At 36.2% G+C, this 21,655-nt stretch overlaps 1 protein-coding gene across 1 annotated transcript in view; it reads right to left on the reverse strand.

Moving 5' to 3' along the window:
- Window positions 1-2,358: 2,358 nt before the first annotated feature.
- Window positions 2,359-21,655, reverse strand: part of TMEM64 (transmembrane protein 64) — a 28,349-nt gene continuing 9,052 nt past the window's right edge. Inside the window, exons 2-3 of the mRNA XM_070631700.1 lie at window positions 11,191-11,346; window positions 2,359-6,249 (exon numbers count right to left, since the gene is read on the reverse strand). Of these exons, the coding sequence (XP_070487801.1) occupies window positions 6,058-6,249; window positions 11,191-11,346 (348 nt within the window). The 3' untranslated portion in view covers window positions 2,359-6,057. The remainder of the gene's footprint in view (window positions 6,250-11,190; window positions 11,347-21,655) is intronic.

Below are 21,655 nucleotides of genomic sequence, written 5' to 3' on the forward strand. Positions count from 1 at the left end.
GAGGATGACTTCTACCATGCCAAACAATGGAACATAGGTCCCTTTCACCTTTTTTTAAAAAAAAAAGAGTCCATATTTTCCCTTTCCTTGTTGGCTTTAATACCTTCAATCTCTCTCTCTCCCTTTCATTCCATCTCCATTAGTCTCCTACCCCAGCTTTCCACCACCACCAAAGTAATCCACCTTAAACTAGTAGGTTTCCTTCCACATTTTTCTCCCTATTTATTTAATCCTACATGGGGGGATGCATGTATTCACATGAACACAAACTCACATATAGAAACTCACTTAAACTCATGCGTAGAAAAGAGAGAGAGGATGTTTTTTCAAAAATGCAGTATTTGTACTTAGTTTTACGCGTCTCGTTTTCTTCACAAAATACTTCCTGGAAATCCCTCTAATTTACTGGATACATCTAATTTACTGGATACATCTACTTCTCCCTTTCTGATGGCTACTCATCCTCCCATGTTATAGATGTACCATAATTTATTCAGCCACTCCCTATGAACTGTGCTCACTTCGTTTCCAGTTGACACTAAGAACAATGCTACATTTAATACAAGATATCACAAATGCCAGTGGTGGAATGTGAAGCAGACAGACTGTGAATTCCTTGGAGGAAGGTTGGGGAAAACTTCTCTGTATATGGTCTTCTTGAATTCCGACCTCCTCAGGCTGCAGGGAACACTCAGACCAGTCAGCTCCTTTCAGCCTCTTGGAGGTGAGGGAGAAATGACGTATTTTGGTGGGGCCAATAGCAAACTTCCGTTGAGAAGCCCACAGATTTCAAAGTTAAAGTCTCCCCAAATCTGCAGCTCTCTAGCGTTTCCTCCCAGCATTTGCTAGTCCATGTAGGAGAAACCCCTGCTCTGGTATTCTCTGCCAAGACCCCCACTAGAAAGCAAGGCCTCGTCTGCACCCAGCAGTCTGTAGATCCCAGCAGCCAAGTAGAGGGCAGGAAAGTGCTCTCAGGTTTGACATTCCCAGACTCTGTTCCAAGTCCATCTAACAACTTAATACCAAGCAAAGTTGTTCTACTGTATATTTAAAGTAGAAATGTGATGACACAAAAACAGTTAATTAACTTAAAATCAGAGTAATGAACTGAAAAACCTTAGTGAAAAACTCTTCAGTTCCCTGTCCTGCCTGCTGAGCTCAACTTAGTGCAGGACTGTAAGAGATGATGAGTATGAGACAGGGCATGCTTCAAAACATTTCTACTGAAAACGGCTTTAAAACTAACAAAGACAGAATCAAAGAAGGCCCTCTTGGCTTCTGTTACTTTAAAGCAGTCAAGAATTTTATACACCCTAGGATATGCATACTTACATTAAAACATACCACTGTAATTGTATACCTACTCTAAGAATTTTGCAATTTTCAAATTATCCTTTTTGGATTCAATACATATTCTACTCTCTCTTGTCTATTCAACTTCTCTGCATATTTTCTGAGTTTTAAGCCTTTCATCTAGAGGTTTCCCTACAGAATATCAGTCACAAAAAAGACAGTAATATCAGTAATTAGTCAATTTGGACAATCAACTTTGTTGAAACATGGCAAAAAGATTAAATTTGCCACAACACATACCTTAACACCACCATGCTACTCCTAAAAACGCTACTCCTAAAAATGTTCAATATTTAATTAAAACATTATACTATTAAAATATGTTTCCCCCTACACCAGATTGCCAACAGGCACCCTCATCTAAGCAGGGCAAGCATGCAGAAATTACTATGCAATCTTGGGTAATGAGTACACCGCACCGCCAACACCCTTATCCAGTGAGTGCACCACTGCACCACCCTAGCTGAAAGCAGTCTGCAACATGCGTTTGCCCCCTTTGGCCTATTTCATGTTCTGGCAAACAATTTTGACCCAAAATGGCTAAAAAAGGTGTACACATGACAGTATTGGATCTTCTATAAATAAACAAGGACAAACATTATTCTAGGTGTTAAAATGAAAATTTTATGGCAGCTGGAATGTGCTCTCAAGGAAACAGAGTAGAGACCAACAGGAAATTAGAATGGTTAAGTCTTTTGACATTATGAACGGCATCATACACATTACTGCAGCTTGGGACAAATGACCAACAATTGTTTGAGTGGTAATTCATGACTTAGGGGTATTAGGAAAAAACAAAAAAAAAAACTGAAGAGTAACTGCCAACATAAGACAGAATCACTTTCCCATAGGGCCTCTGCTATAACCATAACCACCCCCTTCTAGGGTCAATTACCAGCATTCCCATTTTTAGGAGCATGTCCTCCCTTCTTCCAGAATCACTTCCTCCCATGGAACATGTCTCTCTATCCAGTACATTATAGAAAGAAAGAAAGAGAAGGGAAATAAAACATTACCTTTTATTTTCTCAGGCACACAAGTGATCTAGGATACCAATTATCAAGAGATTTTACTGATTCACCTTTAGAATTATCTATTTTTAATCTGCAGTTACCTTAGAAAATAGTTAGCAGCAATCACTTTGCAATTCAGAATTACCAAATCGTAATTTAGTTGTGGAGTAAGTTAACAGTTTTCTGTTCAGTATGTGAGGTTACTGGAAGTCTGGAGTTTTAAATATCCTGTGGTGATTCCTCTCCCTTCTTTAAAGGCCGTTCAGCTTAAAGAGATGACCTTTAAGAAAATTATATGTTAAATAGTTTATTATAACAGAAATCAGCAATGTAAAATCTAAAGACCAGATAGTGTCATTCTGACCATCATTATGATTCAGTGAGTGGCCTCTCTCTGAAATAAAATTCCATCACCGAGGTCATCAACCTAGGTCAGTATCGTTCTTCCTGAGGTCCACATAAACCTCTCTTTTTCTCTGCAAATGTCGCTCGTTTTGAATGGCATAGATTTATCATGCATCTAAGGATTTACCTGCATCAACCTGGCACATACCTAGTGACTTTCTAAAGAAATACCTAGTGACTCTAAAGAAAGTCCCACAGCCAACAAATATTGACATATGTAAGCCATAGCACCTTTCCCAAGAATACTCCAAATCAGCACTGCATATTAAAAACGCAGAAATGCTGGGATATGCTTGTAGCTAAACCACGTAGCTCAGTTACAGCAAAGGTAAATAACAGTAACTACTGAACTTAATAATAGCTTCTCAAGGAGGAAATGTTTTCTAGTCATATACTTGACCCTATCAGGGAAAAGCCATTTTAGAAAGGTTTGCCGCTGGTTACAAAGTGATAACATGAAAGTACGGCTGACTCTGAACAAACCCACACGGTCAATTCTGAACATAAACTCAAATCACACATTCTAATAACAGAGATGTTGTTCTACTATTTTCACAAACCAAAGAGTACAGATTTCAAGTTATTTCACAAATCAGATGATCAAATAAGAACAGAGATGAAAACACTTACTAAATTATTATGTATATGTTTTTAAAAAGATGTTTAAAATAATTTACATGACAAAATTTGGCAAAGAGTAAACAAAATCAATCACAATAAACCACAAACTGTGGAAAACTTAGGGAAAGGCCCAAAGAATTAAAAATAGAACATATTTTTCCTCATATTTGGAAATTAGGTATATTGTATGCCTTTTAAACTGTGCATAAAGCTACTTTACATTGCACCTAAACAGTCTGAGAAATCCAAAACATCTATTTTATAAATATATACTTTATGACTGGAGGCAATATCTGGGCAACATGAAAGGATTCTGTAGAAATGTATTGCTGCCATAAATCTGGGATACAGGGTTGAAGATGAAGTGAACAAGGCATGGCAATGCTTTATACAATTTACAGTTAGCACATCTAAAGACCCAGCAACTCAACTGAGCTATCAAATAGCACGGATTGTTGTTTACTTGGAGGCTGGAAATGATGAAGAAAAGGAAAACTGCAGCTTCAGTATCTTAGAAATAGTAAATCCATACTATTTTAAGTAAAAATGGATGATTTTATTATATAAAATTATGATTGGCAGAATACAGAAAAATTATTTCTCTTTTAGCTTTACATATTTATTTTAAGTACCAAGCAAAATGCAACAATTGGAAGAACTCATTACAAACTACCAAAAGGTATTCATTTGGTGAAATTATTCAAGTTATAAAATGCTAAGTAAATAAATGCACTTCAAAATACATGAAGTATAACACAAGTATGAAAGTAGCGATCTTAAATTAATGACTCCTTTAACAAAAACTAACCAACAAACAAGAAGCGCAAGAAAAATATTGTCAACTTAGACAGAAAAGAATAAATCAAACGTATTATTCATTGGGATTATGAAACGAAAATCATTCTAAAAAAACACCAAAAACAGCTAAACAAGTAATCAGGATTCAAAAAAGAACAAGAACATTCCAATACTATATTTTTTCCTACCAATAACAGGAAGGATTTGGAGGCCAATTAAGTGCTATAAACCCAGGTACCTCTCATCATTTGCACTGAGGTCTTCTTGGTATGGACATATAAATGAACTTCACTGTTACTCAAAGGTAAGAAAACTTATGTATTATGAAAGAAAGGAAAACAATTATACCTCCAACAGGGCAAAAAAGTATCCATTAAAATGATCAAATGCATCTCCAGCATAAGACTAGAATAATCTGCTTCCAAAGAATTCTTTCACACTTTATGAAATCAGGGCTAAGGTTTTACCCTAATGAAAAGGCAAATGGAAGGTCTCTGATAAGGTGGGATCTTCATAGCCAAAAAAGATATACCTACCAGAAAATCTGCATTCCTATCTATAATCTAAATTGTAAAAAAACTAATCACTAAGTACAATTAAACTATTTTAAAATTATAAGGTGATAAATGAATAATACCTATGTCATATGAATCATATGCCGAATTACTGTATGCTATACTCATAAGTGCTATTTATAAATACACTCAATTCATGCCATGAGAGAGAGAGTTGAGAGACTTAATTTCACATTTCAGAATTCCTGAGTCTTATCAGAGAAAAACAAGTACGGAAAAACAAACAAAATAAATCTACTCTATAGTAGGGCAAATAATACAGATTTGGGTATTAAGTTAACATTATATTTATAGTCTTAAAGCTGAAGACTATGGGGACAAATACATATATACTTCAATGGAATTATAAACATGATTTTAAAGCTCGGATTTTTAAAAAGGCTTTTTGATCAAGCAAGGCCACCTGAGTGACATCTTCAATGATGGTAAACCCATCATTTTAAAGTAACAGCATCTTTATTTCAAAGCCTAATTATAAATATAAAAGGAAAAAATTTTATTTCAATAAAATATTTTAGTAAGACTGCAATGCGACAGCCCTTTGATGAAAGATCTAACGAGGATAAAGCTAATGTAATGGAATTAGAACAGAAGTTCTAATTTGAGCCACTACTCATTAATTTCCCTTTTGCATATTACACAGTGAAAATAAAAAGGTATCTTAAGAGCACTTCAGTCCCACAATGTAGGATTTAAGCTTGTGTGAACAGGTGTAAATGGCCCTGCAACAATGTGATGCTTACAAAAATACATTCAACCAAAAGTTAACGTCTATTTTCTAACTAGTAAGGAAAAGGGAAGCAAAGTGGTCCCACTTAAAACAATAAAACAAAACAAAACACACTGTTTATCCTTTCTGGAAAGACTACCAAAGCAAAGAACATAGAGTAATATTATACATTTCAGATTGCATACTTTTACCCATCTTTCTAAGTAGGAAAAATGCAACTATCCATAGACTTTATAAATAAAGACACTAAGCAGAAAAATATTTAGGTTATTTCTCTGTTCATAAGTACCCAGAAAGAAAACAAAGAAAAAACACTAAAGTGCAAACCTATAGGCCATTATGGGCATAATAAATGATAAAGAGGTGCAGCCAAAATTGCATCTACATTTGCACTTACATACCCAGAAAATGATTCTTGCTTTAAAAAAACTGTGCAATTTAAAAACTAGTCAGTTTTGTTTGTGCCGTAATACAATTAAAACTTGTCTCTGTCCCCTAGTGAGGTGACCACTAGACCTCGGACAGCACACTTGGCTCTTGACAGTCACACATTTTGTTAGAATCATACAATATTGATTCCACCTCCAGAAAACGTTAGGGTCCTCTTGTTGTAGAACGAAGAGCCACTCGTATTTGGTTGATTGCCTTTAACCAGAGAGGTTTTCAGTTCCATTTCACAAGCTACAATAGCTGCATTCAATTCCACTTGAGCTCGATGAACTACATAAAACATGAGGCCTATACTTACAATAATCTGTGAATAAAAGTAAAACATTACAGTTAACAATAGTTTACAAAGAGAAAAGGGAGAAATAAATTCAACAAATACTTGGCTCAGAAATTTTTCAAATAGGATGCTTCTCAAATACAGTCAGGTCAGATTTTTAAATGATTTACACACAGTTGTCATTTATTCTTCCTTGGCTGCTTCTACTGGGAGTGGAGAGTCAAATCTGTAGGTAACCATTATATGATATCAGGTTAACACAAGGCCAGCATACATCCCTTTTAGTCCATATAAATGATGTTAGTTTGAGATAAGTCAAACTTGTCTCTTTTACCAAAAAGCTTCGTTCAAGGAATAAAAAATGTTTACCATAGAGGTAACAGCTAGCTAAATTTTAACATAATTAAACATTAATGTAATTAATGTAGCATTTTATCTTTGCATGACTATAAATGTCCACAGGTATTTCTAAGCCCACTTAGGGAAAAGTACTACCATTTGCAAATGAACTACCTGATGCAGCCAAAATTAAAAATATTAAGAACCACTTTAAAAAAATGAAATGCCAATAAACTTCCAAAGAAATCAACAAGGTTATGAACATGAAATTGTCTGTACTTAGGGAAAAACAAAGGAAACTATGATGATGAGGGAAAAAGTGCCAGTCAAAGGGATATTAGAAAAAGCACCAAACTGAAAGTCAGGTTCCAGTCTCGGTTTAGCCACTCACTAGTGATGGGATTTCAGTTAAGTCCCTTAAACCATGTGGGCTTCTCCCACTGTCCAACGGGAAGCTGTAGTCCTCTGTGCTTTAACATGCTACATATAATTCAAAAGAATGTCTAAGCAGTCCACATCTTTTAAATGGTATTTATTCCAAGGTTCATTTGTAAATCAGTTCTTTCGAGTTTGGAGCAAATATTCTCAGCAAAACAAGGTTAGAGCAGGTGTTCAATGTACCAGCAAGTTTCAAACGCTGCTCTAACCAGAGCTATCCTAAAACATACCATTGTTTCAATTAAGCCTATTCATAATTTCAACAGTTTTATGGGAAATATATTCTAAATCCAAGTGTTGAGGTGGTGGGGAAAGGGCAGAGGCAGAGCATCCTAGGGGTGAGTGTAGACAGGGAACTCTGAACTTGTGCAAGGGGGCACCATTAAGTGAGTACCCATTACTCAACACAATTCTAAGCAAATTAGGTATTTTAAACGGGGCTCTTTAAATCTTGTGTTTGTTCTCTGACATGTCAGCTCTTAAAAAAAAACAAAACTAACTTATTGAAAACCCTAAGTTTGATACTTAATCAGTGGATGGTGACACCATGTAAAGAGACGGGAAAAGTTAGAGAACTAACTGGAGAGGATGTGGATGAGACACTAAGTTGTTTAAGAAATGGTGAATTTGAGGTGCCTGTTAAGTATCCAAAGCTGTTCAGTGAATGTGTCTAACGCTATGGAAATAAGGCTGAGCTGAAGATGTGTTTAGGGGTCCTTACATAAATAAGCATAATAGCAGCCAACACAGTAACTGAATTTGCTAAGAAGAAAAATTCTGAGTGAGACTAGAAAGCTTAGGCTAGAATCTTAAGGACCACCAATTTGGAGATGAAAAGATGAGGAGGGGCTGATAATAAATGAGCAGCCAAGAACAAAAAAACATTCAAGATAGTGGCATCAAGGAAGCTAAGGGAAGAAAATGTTTTAAAAAGGCATGGTCAACAGAATCTTAGGTTGCTAAGAGGTCAAGCTAGATGAGAAACGGAAAGTGCATCTGATTCTAGACAAGGTTAGTGATGACGGTTTGAGGGAAGGATGCAGCAAGGCAACAGAAAGTAAGGTTAGACCAGTGAAAAACTCTTTCAGGCTCCCAGCAAGAGCGAACTGGCTACATCTTTACATGGGCTCTTCCCCAGATGCCCTTGTGGACCCCAGGGCCTGGCAATTTGTATTAACTCTTCCCAACACGCCCTCCTTCTCAGCCCAGTGAAGCATTAAAAAAAAAAGAAGAAGAAGAAAAAAAAGACAACTGTTTAAAAAAGTTTCCTTATTAAAATGAAAGAATCAAACACAAGTAGAAGGACAAGCCTTATACAGAAAGGCATCTCTTCCACTGTTAGCTGTCAAGCAGGATGAGAGTATGAGCAGAACAAAAGAGGGTTAGCAGATTTCTTACATGGAAATTGAGGGGTTTCCCATTTGAAGAGTTCTGTTAAGCAAGAGAGATAATCTGTTGAGAATGAAGAGGGAAGTAGGGAAAGGAGTGGAAATTGCAAGGAGAGTGAAGATAAGTTTGAAGGAGTCACTGAGGAAAATGGGGGAGTGGGAAAACAAAAGAAAGAGTTATAATATGTGGCAGTGTTGAGAAACCAGCTGGAAGTTTGTAACCATGAATTAAATATTACCAATCTTTGGCTGTATGACTTCCCCAAAAGAACAGGTGCAACGCAGATCAAAACTGGGATTTACCAGGATTGGGGTTCTGGCTGGTGGGTACACAGAAAAATATAGGGAATGGAAAAGAGTAACTGAATTCACAGACACAGAATCTAAGTTGGATTTCCATACAAGAAATAGTTGTGGCTTCCTCTGAACATCTATTTTGTATTATTTTAATTTTACAGACACTGTGGATTCTCTTTAGGTGGCTATAAAGCTGAAAGGCAAATCTGTGCCTCATTTCTAGCAAAAATGATGAACCTCATGAATACACTTACTATACTAACTTTAACCTAAGCTGCATCCTTTTTTCCTATGCTAATTTTCCCCTTCAAGATAACTTCCTTTCTCTCTCTTTTTATTCTCCCACATATCTTTTGTGAACTGCATTAAATCTTTTCTGAAATAAACTAAACTTTAAGTAACATCAATAAATCAAACTGAGGCATAAATATGCCTTCACTTTTTTTTGTTGTGGTTGTTACTGTTTTCATAAATGCCTGGGCTAAGAAATATCTGCCTTTTTCCCTTGTCTTGTATCCTAAGCTTAAATTTGTCAGCTCAAACAAAAGGCTAAGAAATTATTGGAAAAAAAGAAGACTCTATATTTTTAAAAGCACCACTGATAAATACATCAATTATCTTGTTCTACTGTAACTCCCCTGATTATAGTTGAGTAATTTACTAGGATGTATAGAAATATAAAGTATCAAATAGAGAAAATCCTGTGAAAGCTACTAATATGACAAATTCTAATTACTCAAACATAACATAAGGAAACAAAGATGTTTCAAATGGATTACTCATTTGCAGGAAACTGGAAAAACATAAAATATATACTAAGAAAACTCTATCTGAGAATGCATGGTATGTCAGAATCTTATAGTACTTAGGGATTATTATAAACATAAATTATTACATAGATATAACAGAAAGCTTAATGTGTGATTAGTATACTACATTAGTAACAATAAGCCAACTATTATAATAAAAACTCTAAACCTAGATTCAGGTTATCTAAAAAAATATAGCTCTGAAGATAAAATAGTGAAGAAAAATAAAAATTGACTCCCAAATATCAAAAATATTCCAAATTTTTCTTAAAGCAAGCCATTTTATTGACGAGCTTTATTTATAATCCAATGTAAATATTCCTGGCCTTAGTTTGTTTACTAAACTTGTACTGCATAAACACAAAGAAAATTAACTCTGGCTTTATTTACCATAGTATTTTTAATACAATATAGTACTTCAAAACTCAAGAATAATGCCACTAACAGTAAATTTGAAATATGATACCATATATTCAATAACAGTATAAATTAAAACTAGCAAGTTAAGGGACCAATAAGTTAAATCAGCTATCTCAGTATTATCTGCTCAGTCGACTACAGTCTATTGGTTATGAGCATGGTTTCTAGAGCTGACTGCCCTGGTTCAAATCCTTGTTCTATGCCTTTCAGCTGTGACTTAGACAAATTACTATCCACTGGTGTGGTGATAAACTAGCTCTTAGAGATCAGAGGTGGGAGCCCTGATTTGGAGCTCTTGCTATTTTCCATGGTCTAAATACTCCCCACACCAGGATCAATTTCAAGCTACCAATGTTGACATCTCTGGACACAGAACTGGAAAGATATGTACACAATTGGCTTGAGATAATAAAAGTATGTACCTCCTAGGGTTTCGGTAGTGATTAAATGAGCTTAAATTATCTACATAAAGCACTTAATAAAGGTTAGCTATCATCATTGTCATCATCTTACTAAATCATCAAAAATTACAGTGATTTTATATTTTGGTAAATCTCAGGAATGAAATATATCATAACTAAAGAAATGAATTTTTAACTCTTCCTGTACACAATTGAAAGACACTGAATAAATCTGCCTATGTAGCAAGGTTTTCCTCTTTTATCAATCTCCAATATGGAACGTACTCCAAACTATATTACAATTTGCATGGTATTAATAATCCATTACACAAATCTTATTTGGATTTATAATGGAATAGACACTTTTTATACAACACTTTCTAAACAAAGTATTTTGTTCTACACCAAATGATCCTAGAAAAAAATTTACATTCCCAGTATAATACCCTTAAAAAATATCAATAGAAGAGTTCAATAATTTGAAGACACAGTAACTAAGATGAAAACCCAATCCCACAAAATCTTATTAAAATTATCTTCAGAAACATTTTTAACAACATGTCACATTAACTCAAAATAGAGTATTTGATTTAGTGATGACTTTGAAAATAATCAATGCAAAAAGAACTCTATTTATGTCATTCCCTTGTTTGTTTAAAGAGAATTTTCAGTAAGTGTCAATTCAGTTCTATAGACTTCTATTCACCTCTCTAATCACACAATTAAAAATGTAAATATTGTCAAAATATCAAGTATAATTGAAATAACAGGAAAAATCTTCTTATATTATTTTCAGTGAAATCTGTTAGGTTTAAATGAGCAATGCCATACAAAAAGAAAATTAAAAAAAAAGACAACCCTTGGTCTTAAACTCACCTGTAAACAAAAAACAAAATATCCACTAACACTCTGTTCTGCAATGACATCTTCCATTGTCCGCAGGGTGGTACCCAAGTAAGAATTCAGAAGCTGGGTAGGAAGCAGTCCAACTGATGATGCCATCAGATAGTTGGGTAAAGAGAGATCAGTAATCTAGAAGAGCAGATTAAAGGGAATGAATCATTACCAAGTAAAATTTCAATTTCACATACAACTGTGCACAAGTCTTGCCAGTGATTTTTCCTCAGAAGTAGAGAGAGCTGAAATACTTTATAAAGCATACTGATTTTTAAAAAATGATTATAAAGGGAATACATGGAAAATGTAGAAGATTTAGAATGAAATAAAAGTTTTTAAAAAATTAATATTTTATTATTCTACCACTGAAAAACAACACTTGTGACTTTTTTTCCCTAGACGTAAATAAAATGTGCACACACATGGATCACTTTGTAAAGACAGTTTTGTAGCCTTCCTCATGTCATTAAATATTCTTCATAAGCACACTTAAATGGCAGTGTGGTCATAGTGCTTTGAAGCCAGATAACCCTATAAAGACATTCCAGTGCTGAGAATTCAATGAGCTACTCTGTCTCTGGCATCTGTTTTTCTCATCTGTAAAATGAGGATCACCACCACCACCTTACATAGTTGTTGTCAGGGTCAGAAATATTTATACACTATCTAGCAAAGGCCTAGCAAATGACTGACACTCAAAAAAGGTGGAAATTATCATTATTATGCAATTATACTACCACTATGTGGATGTAGCACAATTTAAAAACAACTTCTGCTGTGGAACATTTAAATTGCTTCTTTGTTTCTTTGTGTATATGTGATTATCCATTTTTTTCTATTATAAATTAAAAAAAAAACTATGACAAAAACCTTTGTATATTAACCTGTGTGGGAGGCAGTGTCTAAAATATTCTAAAAAACCTCATCTGATATTCATGCCCTTGTGTGATCCTTTCCCCTGGAATGTGGGCTGGACCCAGTGCTTACTTCTGGCAAACAGACTACAGCAGAAGTGAGGAGATGTTACTTTCAAGATTAGGTTACAAAAAGAATAGAACTTCAGCTCTCTCAAACAGGCAAGCTGCCATGTTTGAAGTAGCTCTGTGGAGAGGGTCACGTGGTGAGGAACTGATGTCTTCAGCCTACAGCTAGCAAATACCTGAGGCCTGCCAACAGCCACATGAGTGTTCCTGGAAGTGGATTCTCTCCCAGTCAAGCCTTAAGATGAGTGCAGCCCTGGCCAACATCTGGATTACTGGGCTGTGAAAAAACCTGAGTCAGAGGCACCCAGCTATGCTGCACTGGAACTCCTGACCCACAGAAACTGATAGATAATAAATGTTTACTGTTTAAGTCACTCAGTTTTGAAGTGGTTTGGTACACAGCAAGAAACGACTAATACATTACGTATCTCCATTATTTTAGGATAGATCACCAGGAGTGGAATTACTGTATCAAACAGTAAAAATGTCTGCTTCCTCAAAAAGTTCACACTGATTTACATACCTATCAATAAGTAACACATAAGTGTGTCCATTGTATCATACACTTACCAACTTTAAGTAAGCAATAAATTTCAATCTTTCTTAGTTTGATAAAGGTAAAAATGATGTTTCATCATGGTTTAACCTATACTATTTTAATTTATATTGATATTAGTTTTAAATATTCATTTTCTTATTTGTATTTCTTTATGGCTTTCTTTGTTCACATTTGCCCATTAATTTATTGGAATGTTAAGTACTTATTTTATTCCTATGGGCTCTTTATATACTAAGAGTAACCTTTTGCTTATTATATTTGGCAAATATTTTCCTCTAAAGTGTCCCTTATCTTTTAATTTTATGTTTTGATATACAAATGTTTCTAAATTTTTACATAATCAAATATTATCAATCTTTTCCTCTGATTTTTCCATTTCTTTTAGCTTTACAAAGGCTTTTTACATCCCATTATTAGTTTTACCTATATTTCTTTTCTGATGATATTTACCACTTATTCTTTCTGGAATTTACTAGGATTAAAGGTGAGGATATAGCCTTGCTTCTCCCCTTCACCAGGAGCCAATTTTCCTAGCATTACTTATTGAACAATCAATAATTTCTCCAGTGACTTGTGATGCTTACTTTATAATAGATGAAGTAATTATATATAAAAGCTCTATTTGGGGTTCTAATACTGTCCCCAACAATATCTTAAATCTTGTACTGAAACCAAATTGCTGTAAGACTATCAGTTAGTATCTGATAAAGAACTTCTCATCCTTCAAACCTCTTAATTCTTCTTCTTTTTAAAACTGCCATAACTATTCTTACCTATCCATTTTTACAGATGAATTTTAGTATCATTCAGTTATTCAAAAAAAGAATCTTAGATTTTATATTAGGATTAAGGTAAATTTAGAAATTAATCTGGATAGAGCTGAAATCTGCACAATATTCAGTATTCTTATCCAGTAATGTTTCTATAATTACTCAAAATCTTTTACATCACATACTAAAGTTTGGTAGTTTTATTCATCTATACCATGCATTTCTTATTCATTTATTTCTGAGCATTGTGTTATTGCTGCTACTGCTATTAATTGTGAGAATAACTTTTCTATATCTCCATCAAGGTATTAATAGTATGTAAGAAAGCCACTGGCCACTTTACTAAACTATTTTTCACTAATTTTAAAATCTGGTATTTTAATAGAGCAACCTATAGTTACTCTTTAACTACAATCTAATAGTTATGTAAATCATATTTTCAATAAAGTTACATTCATCTCTACTCATAGACAATTAACTGGAGCGGCATCACTGCTGGTGTGGAAAGAATACTGCAGTGCTGGTTAACAATTCACCTCAACAATTACTAACTCAGTGACTGCCCCAAGCAAGACGATCTTGTAGGTGCCTGCAAGAGACAGAAAGACACAACTCCTACCTCAAAAGATTTCACACTGACAAGAACACACCGACCACCTCAGAAACAGGCAGAAAGGGAGCCCTGAGAAGGACTATGTGCAGAGCATTAAAGAGTAAACAGGGATTAAAATTAGCTGGAGGAATGGGGACCAAAGGGTAACCTTGTGCCTTCAAAAGAGGTATCCGAAATTGACTCTGAAAGCTACATATGGGTTTGGCAGGCAGAGACAGGCGGAAAGAGGAAGGTAAGTTGTTCTGGGAAGAGCATGAATGAGGACAATGGGGCAGGGGAAGTATAGCATGTATTAGTGGGGCTGGCAGTCCTGTTCAGATTGTTTATAGGACACATGCATGGAAATCCTGTAAAATAAAATGAGGACAAGTACTTGGAGGTGATACTTGTTAGGGGCCTTGAGTGAAAGGGGAACGAGTCTGTACTCAGTAGAAAAGCACTGAGGCATCGGCCTGGTGGCATAGCAGTTAAGTTCACGCTCTAGGCTTCAGAGGCCCAGGGTTCGCCAGTTCGGATCCCAGGTGCAGACTTACACACTGCTTATCAAGCCATGCTGTGGCAGGTGTCCCACATATAAAGTAGAGGAAGATGGGTAAGGATGTTAGCTCAGGGCCAATCATCCTCAGCAAAACAAGGAGGACTGGTGGTGGATGTAAGCTCAGGGCTTATCTTCCTTAAAAAGAAAAGAAAAGAAATAAGAAAAGAGAAGAAAAGCACTGGGGACTCTAGTCAAGGAATGATCGGAATGGGGCTAAGTTTTAGGAAGGTTCCCCTGCCAGTTTGGAACACTTACAGAAATGGAGAACTTTCTTTAGAATAAACATGTCAAAGGTATAAAATAAGTAAATAAGACAAAAATGAATCTTATAAAAATTACTATATTGCAGTTGTTAATAAATCATTACACATTACAGAAGTTTTCTTTTAAATAAATATTTAAGTTCCAAAATGTGAGAATGCAAAGCTTATGTCCATAGTCTTTAAATGTAATGAAGTTTCTCTAAACAGAACACATAATTGACATTCACGGATGACATCGATTATATCCATCTTCCCATGCGTTTAAAACTCTAGAACCACCATGAAAGTACATACATTTTTATTCCAAGCGGTACTGTGATTTACGTGGAGATGTAATTCACTTGCCTGGGCCACGAAGGGTTAATGTAGAGCATTACTTTACCACATACCAAATAGATCCTAAAAACAAAGAAGTGCCCATCTGAAAAAAACCTTAGTTCTGAAGGTGAAGCTGATTCACCTCTGAACATGGTATTTTGGGAGCTGACAATAGGAGAACTTCTGTCTTTAGATGGATCACTCAGATGCTCACTGAACCTGGAGCCTACTGTCCTCTCAGGCATAGCACAAAGCACAGCTCCCCAGTAACCCTGCCTCCAGCTCCTCCACTTTCTCAGTTACAGCTGTTTACAGGAAAGCGTTACTGGCTTTAACCGGCTAAGGAACTTTATTGTTTTTGCGTAGATTAACCTGACAAGGATCAAATGAAGACTATAACGGCGACCTATCTGTTAAGCAGATGTGTTTCTTGGTTTATATAATAGGGATGCTGTTTATTGATGAAGTTACTACTAAATTCCAATAAAAAATATATTTAGAAATATTATACAGAAAAAATCATTAACCTCTACAATAATTTTTAAGAAAGGAATGGTCAAAAAAATTAAAAGACTAATGTTTTCATCTAATTATTATTTATTGATAAATTACATATTTTATTATATATATCCTCAAAATAATTACTATCAGTATTTCAGAAACAGCTAGAGAGGATGGAGAAAGAGTTAACAGATGGCAACTAGTTTTCACTTCCAGAAATACGAAATTTTTAAAACAGGTTTAAGGAAAAACATTAACCGCCCATTCCCTTCCCTTCCCTCCTCAAAATACCTTTGTGTTCCCAATCTCAGTTACCTTAGCTAGATAGCTCAGAAGTCAGTCGCATAGCTCAATTCTCACTCATTCCCACATCCAATCATCTACCCTGTCTTGTTGATTCCAATTTCTAAATATCTAAGAAATCTACCCACTGTCTGTTCCTATTCCTATTCCATCTTCCCCATCTAGTCTTGACACCCACTCACCACCTATGCTAAAACCTGCAGAAATCTTTTAAAAATGCAAATCTAATCCTGCTTCAACTCTTTCCTATTGCCATCAAAATGAGGTTCACATTCTTCAGTATGCAGAGCGCTTCACGACCTGGCCTCTGATTGCCTCACGCTTCACATCACACACTGTTCCAGCCACATCAAAATTCTCTTGTTCTTAGAACACTTCTTGCTCTCTTTTCCTTCTGGGCCTTTGTACCTTGTTCCTTCTGGCAAGGACACTCACACCCTTCCTCCCACTCCTTTTACTTGGGCAAAAGTCCTAAACTGTCTTTCCCTATTCAGTCATCAATTTCTCCAGAAGACCTTCCCCGATTCCCAAGTTTGCATAAACAACTGCTTTCAAGTTCTCTGACAGAAAACCACCTGCCCGTCACCATACCTGTCCGTCCTCTTCACGCTAGAGAGCAACTGAAGCTTTCATCAATCTTTCTGCCTTTCACCTCCTCCCCAGACTATAAATTCTGCGAAGGAAGGGACCTATCCGTCTTTTCTTCATGTGTCTCTAGTCTTTAGCACAATGCCTACTATATATTAGGTGCTAAATATATGTTGATTGGATATTGAATGCATCAACATTAAAACTGTTTCGTTTATAAATGTGGAGACTTATAACATTCACCCGTTTATAAACAGGGTAGGAAGCAAAGTCCATTTGTAATAGACTGTTCAGAAATTGAGAACACCTTCCCGCTCCCCGTCCCACACAGAGGAATGTTCTAAGTATTAGAAATTACTTTATTATCAGTAAAATACACACCTTGATATATCTAGAACGCTATTTCTCCACCAGACCGCAAGCATCTTGAGGGGTCTAGGATGGACTTTGCTTTATTCACTGCTATATCTCTGGCATCTAGAACAGCAGTGGGCACAGAGTAGGTACCTACCAGTTACTTGTTGAGTGATTATTAAATGAATATTAAAAGCATTTCCAGTAACTTCTGAAGTCAACCTGATGTCAAAGCTAAGACCCTCTGGTCAGGCAGCAACCCTGAAAGTACTGGGAAAAGTCTTGCTACTGGGAAAAAAAAGCAAGGCAGGGGCGCTGAGAAACCTCACTCTAACAGCTGGAGAGGGCTTCACTGTAAAGCTTCTACGGACAGAGATGGTTAGATCAGTAAGTTTGTCTACAATATAGAAGCCATCTTCATATATACTGACTTCTTCATTTGTTCGATGTCCCTAAATTAGGAACTTCTTTTAGTGGTTCCTAAGTATTTTGGGAGTCACTGATCCATTGAAAATCTGATTAATACACACACGCACTGAAACTTATCCCCAGAAAAAATATATACCTTATTACATGTAATTTCTGGAACATAAGTTAAAAAGATCTTCTTTACAGAGTTATGACAAACCACAGGTTTATAATTTTTATTCATTCAACAAAAATTGACCAAATGCCTCTATACATAAGGTTCAGCTCTACAGAAGGATAACGATGACTGTGTGGTTGTTTTAAGTCCCTTTGTAGTATACTTAATGACAAAAATGCTCACTGCATTCAGTGAAAGTTCACGAAAATCATTTATAACATTTACTCACAATGTTATATAGGAAAAGTACATGCATTAATAAATGCAAAGACTAGAAAAAGTAACACTAAAATGTTAATTTTTTCTTTTAGTTGCTATACTTTTCAAAGTTTTTATAATAAATACTTATTCTGTAGACAGAAAAATTACTGTTAAAATAAGTTTAATAAGACCTTTCTGACTTTAAAGAAGTTTTTTTTATCCAGGAAGGGGTAAAGGACACACTGTATGTGTTATTATGACACAATAGGCTAGAGACACAGATTTGTGAATTGTAAGCTCATACATAACACACAAAAACCACAGAAGCTGATGAGATAATTGAAGAGGCACAAACAGCGGAAACAGTGTCCAGGAGTAACAGCCAGCACACAAAAACCACAGAAGCTGATGAGATATTTGAAGAGGCACAAACAGCGGAAACAGTGTCCAGGAGTAACAGCCAGCCATCCTCTGTGGTACTGTGAGGTCTAAGGGTATGGCTGAGGTGGAATCACATTTGCCAACCTTGGCGACCATATCTGACCCTTCAGAATTAGAGTCCAAACTCCTTCAAAACAGAGTGCGTCTCCGTCTTTATTCCATCTGAACTGTACCACTGATGGCAAATCAGTATACTTTATTGTTAGAAGAAATAATCATTAGATACACTGGTACAGTGACAAGTATTACCACCCATCATCTATATCTGAATTTATGGCTATATCTATAACACACAATAAGAATTTAAGAAGATGAGAAAACAAATATTTTCAATAAAACATACTCTCACTAGACTGTTACAAAATAAAAGGTAACATTAAATTGTTGCTTAGAACATGTCTTTTTTTTCTTTTAAAGATTTTATTTTTCCTTCTTCTCCCCAAAGCCCCCTGGTACACAGTTGTACATATTTTTAGTTGTGGGTCCTTCTAGTTGTGGCATGTGGGACGCTCCCTCAGCATGGCTCGATGAGTGGTGCTAGGTCCATGCCCAGGATCCAAACCTGTGACATCCTGGGCTGCCAAAGCAGAGCACGCGAACACAACCACTCGGCCACAGGGCTGGCCCCAGAACATTTGTCTTCTTAAGAGCAAACTCTGAGACTTTGTCTAACCTCTCTCATTTTACAAATAAGAAAATTGTAGGCCAGATCATTAAATAACTTCACCAAAGTCACACAGGAGCTGAGACAGACTGAAAGTCCCCAAAGAGTACATGAGGCTAAGACTTTACCCTATTTGTGGTGACTAGCCAGTCAAAAACTTCTATTTAATAAATTTCAGTTTGTGAACTAAATTACCAAAAGTAACTTGCAAACGCTAGGAAAATTCATTATAGTTATATTTGCTTCTAGTTCATCTTTAATCATCTTTCACTATCATTATTTTAGTCTGTAAACCAGTTTCACAGGTCCCTGCGCCTCCCAAAACAAAACAAAAAAATCTTTTTGTTGCTGCTTCTAACCTACCGTGGGCTCATAAAAATAGCCAAAGTAATTAACAGTTTAACATATAATTCTTTAAAGTGGTTCCCCTGAGAAGTGAGCCAGGGTGATAGGTAAGGCCTTAGGCTTTTTTTTTTTTAAGATTGGCACCTGAGCTAACCACTGTTGCCAATCTTCTTATTTATTTTTTCTTCTTCTCCCCAAAGCCCCCCAGTACATAGTTATATTCTAGTTGTGAGTGCCTCTGGTTGTGCTATGTGGGACGCCACCTCAGCATGGCCTGATGAGCGGTGCCACGTCCGTGTCCGGGATCACAACCAGCGAAACCCTGGGCCACCGAAGCAGAGCACACGAACTTAACCACTTGGCTAAGGGGCCAGCCTGGCCTTGGGCTTTTAAATTTACTCATTTCTATTTTGTTTGCATTGTACTCACAGTACTCATATATTGCTTTTGTTTAGAAAAGCAAAATAATTTTGTTAAATATAAAGGTAAATAAGATACACGTGAGAGTGTAGGGCCTCTTCTTACAGTTGCAGGGCTCTGGCTTCGTAGTTATTTTATTACAGTGACTGCTATAGCTCTAATGCAAACTTCTTCTGTCAAGTGCCAAATAAGAAATATTTTAGGCTTTGCAGGCAGTAGGGTCTCTGCCACAACTAGTCAACTCTGCCGTTTTACCTTAAAAAGGAACCACAAGCAATAAATACATGAATGAGCATTAACACTATTTACAGACACTGAAATCTGAATTCAGGTAATTCTCACATGCATGAAATACTCTTTTGGTACTTTTTCCAATCATTCAAAAATGGAAAAACAATTTTTAGTTTATGTGCTGTACAAATCAGACAGTGGGCCTGGCCCAAAGGCCATGGCTTGCTGACTCCTGCTCTGATGTCCTAGGATGATGTCTAATTCAGTAGTGCAGAACCCTGCCCAGTGCCTGACGCACGGAAGATCCTCCCTAACATTTGCTATGCCATGCGCTGTAGGGCAAGTGCTCTGCAACTGGAACAAGAAGAGTTCTGAGAAACCCAGCTCTTCTCGGACCAACAACAGAACCTGAGGTAAGTTCATGACTCTACCATTTATTTACTAACTGTGTGCTCTTGGGCTAGTTACTTCACCACTCTGTGCCTCAACTGCCTTACCTCTAAGATGGGGATTAGGATTGGGGCATTAAATAAGCAATGTGTGCATGTTATAAAAACAGTGCCTGGGGGCCGGCCCGGTGGTACAGCTGTTAAGTTCGCATGTTCTGCTTCAGCAGCCTGGGGTTCACTGGTTCGGATCCCGGATGTGGACATGGCACTGCTTGTCAAGCCATGCTTTGGCAGGCGTCCCACATATAAAGTAGAGGAAGATGGGCACGGATGTTAGCTCATCCCTCAGTCTCCCTCAGAAAAAAGAGGACTGGCAGATGTTAGCTCAGGCTAATCTTCCTTGAAAAAGAAAAAAAAAAAACCAGTGCCTGGCACTTCAAATATTTGTTAAATTACAAAAAGAAATCTGAATTTCACTGTCCTCATTTTGGAATGCAGAGGAAGAACATAAGGAAATAGTAAATAAACTATTTTATCATAGCTATGCAGCAGGTATTATTAAACATGTTTTATAACAAAAAGTATGGCTCACACTAGCTCAAGATGTCACAGCAAATGTTAGAACCAACTCTGATTTCAAGTGTGTGACATGTGTCCTCAAGATAACTGCCTCTTAGTCACTGATACCTCCTCAAAGGACTGTGCTGATTAAGGGATATCATGTATGTAAATTTGCTCTGCAGGCTGTAAAATGGTATACAACATGAATAAGAGGATCTTTCATGCTATGCTTTATGTTTTTACTTTAGGTTTCAAATATTTAATGATGGTAACAAAATTTCCCATTTGGAATTGTTTAAGAGAAGAAACCTACAAACTGACTTTTTAAGTTTTTCTATGACCAAAGTGAAAAGAGACAGAATGATTTTTAGGATCTCCTGTAGAACAGCAACAACTTCATCAAACCCCTTTGGAAGTTGCAAGCACCAACATCAATACTGTTATCCATAACAACCATCACGTAATATTTTTTGGATTAATGTTGACATTTCACAGAAAGTAACTTCGAACTGTAAAAGTCCAGATGTTCCTACGGGGCATCTTACAGCAGAACTTATAAGAATATTTTAACAATTACTAAAAACAGAATGGGATGTTATTCTTGCAAACGTCAGTTTTCAACCTTATTAACAAGTTTCTTCCAGATGGCTTTACTCTTAGGAGTGCATCCTGTTCTACACCTACAGCAACAGGCCTTTCTTACAGAACCAGTTTCCTTTTCCAGCAATTGATAAAAAAGTTAAGCCAGAAGTTTCAAGGCTACAGACAAGATTTGCTATGTTTGAATCACAAATATATCTACCTCTTAGAGAGCTG

Source organism: Equus przewalskii, chromosome 8 (genome assembly GCF_037783145.1).
Source record: "Equus przewalskii isolate Varuska chromosome 8, EquPr2, whole genome shotgun sequence".
NCBI classification, from domain to species: Eukaryota; Metazoa; Chordata; class Mammalia; order Perissodactyla; family Equidae; genus Equus; species Equus przewalskii.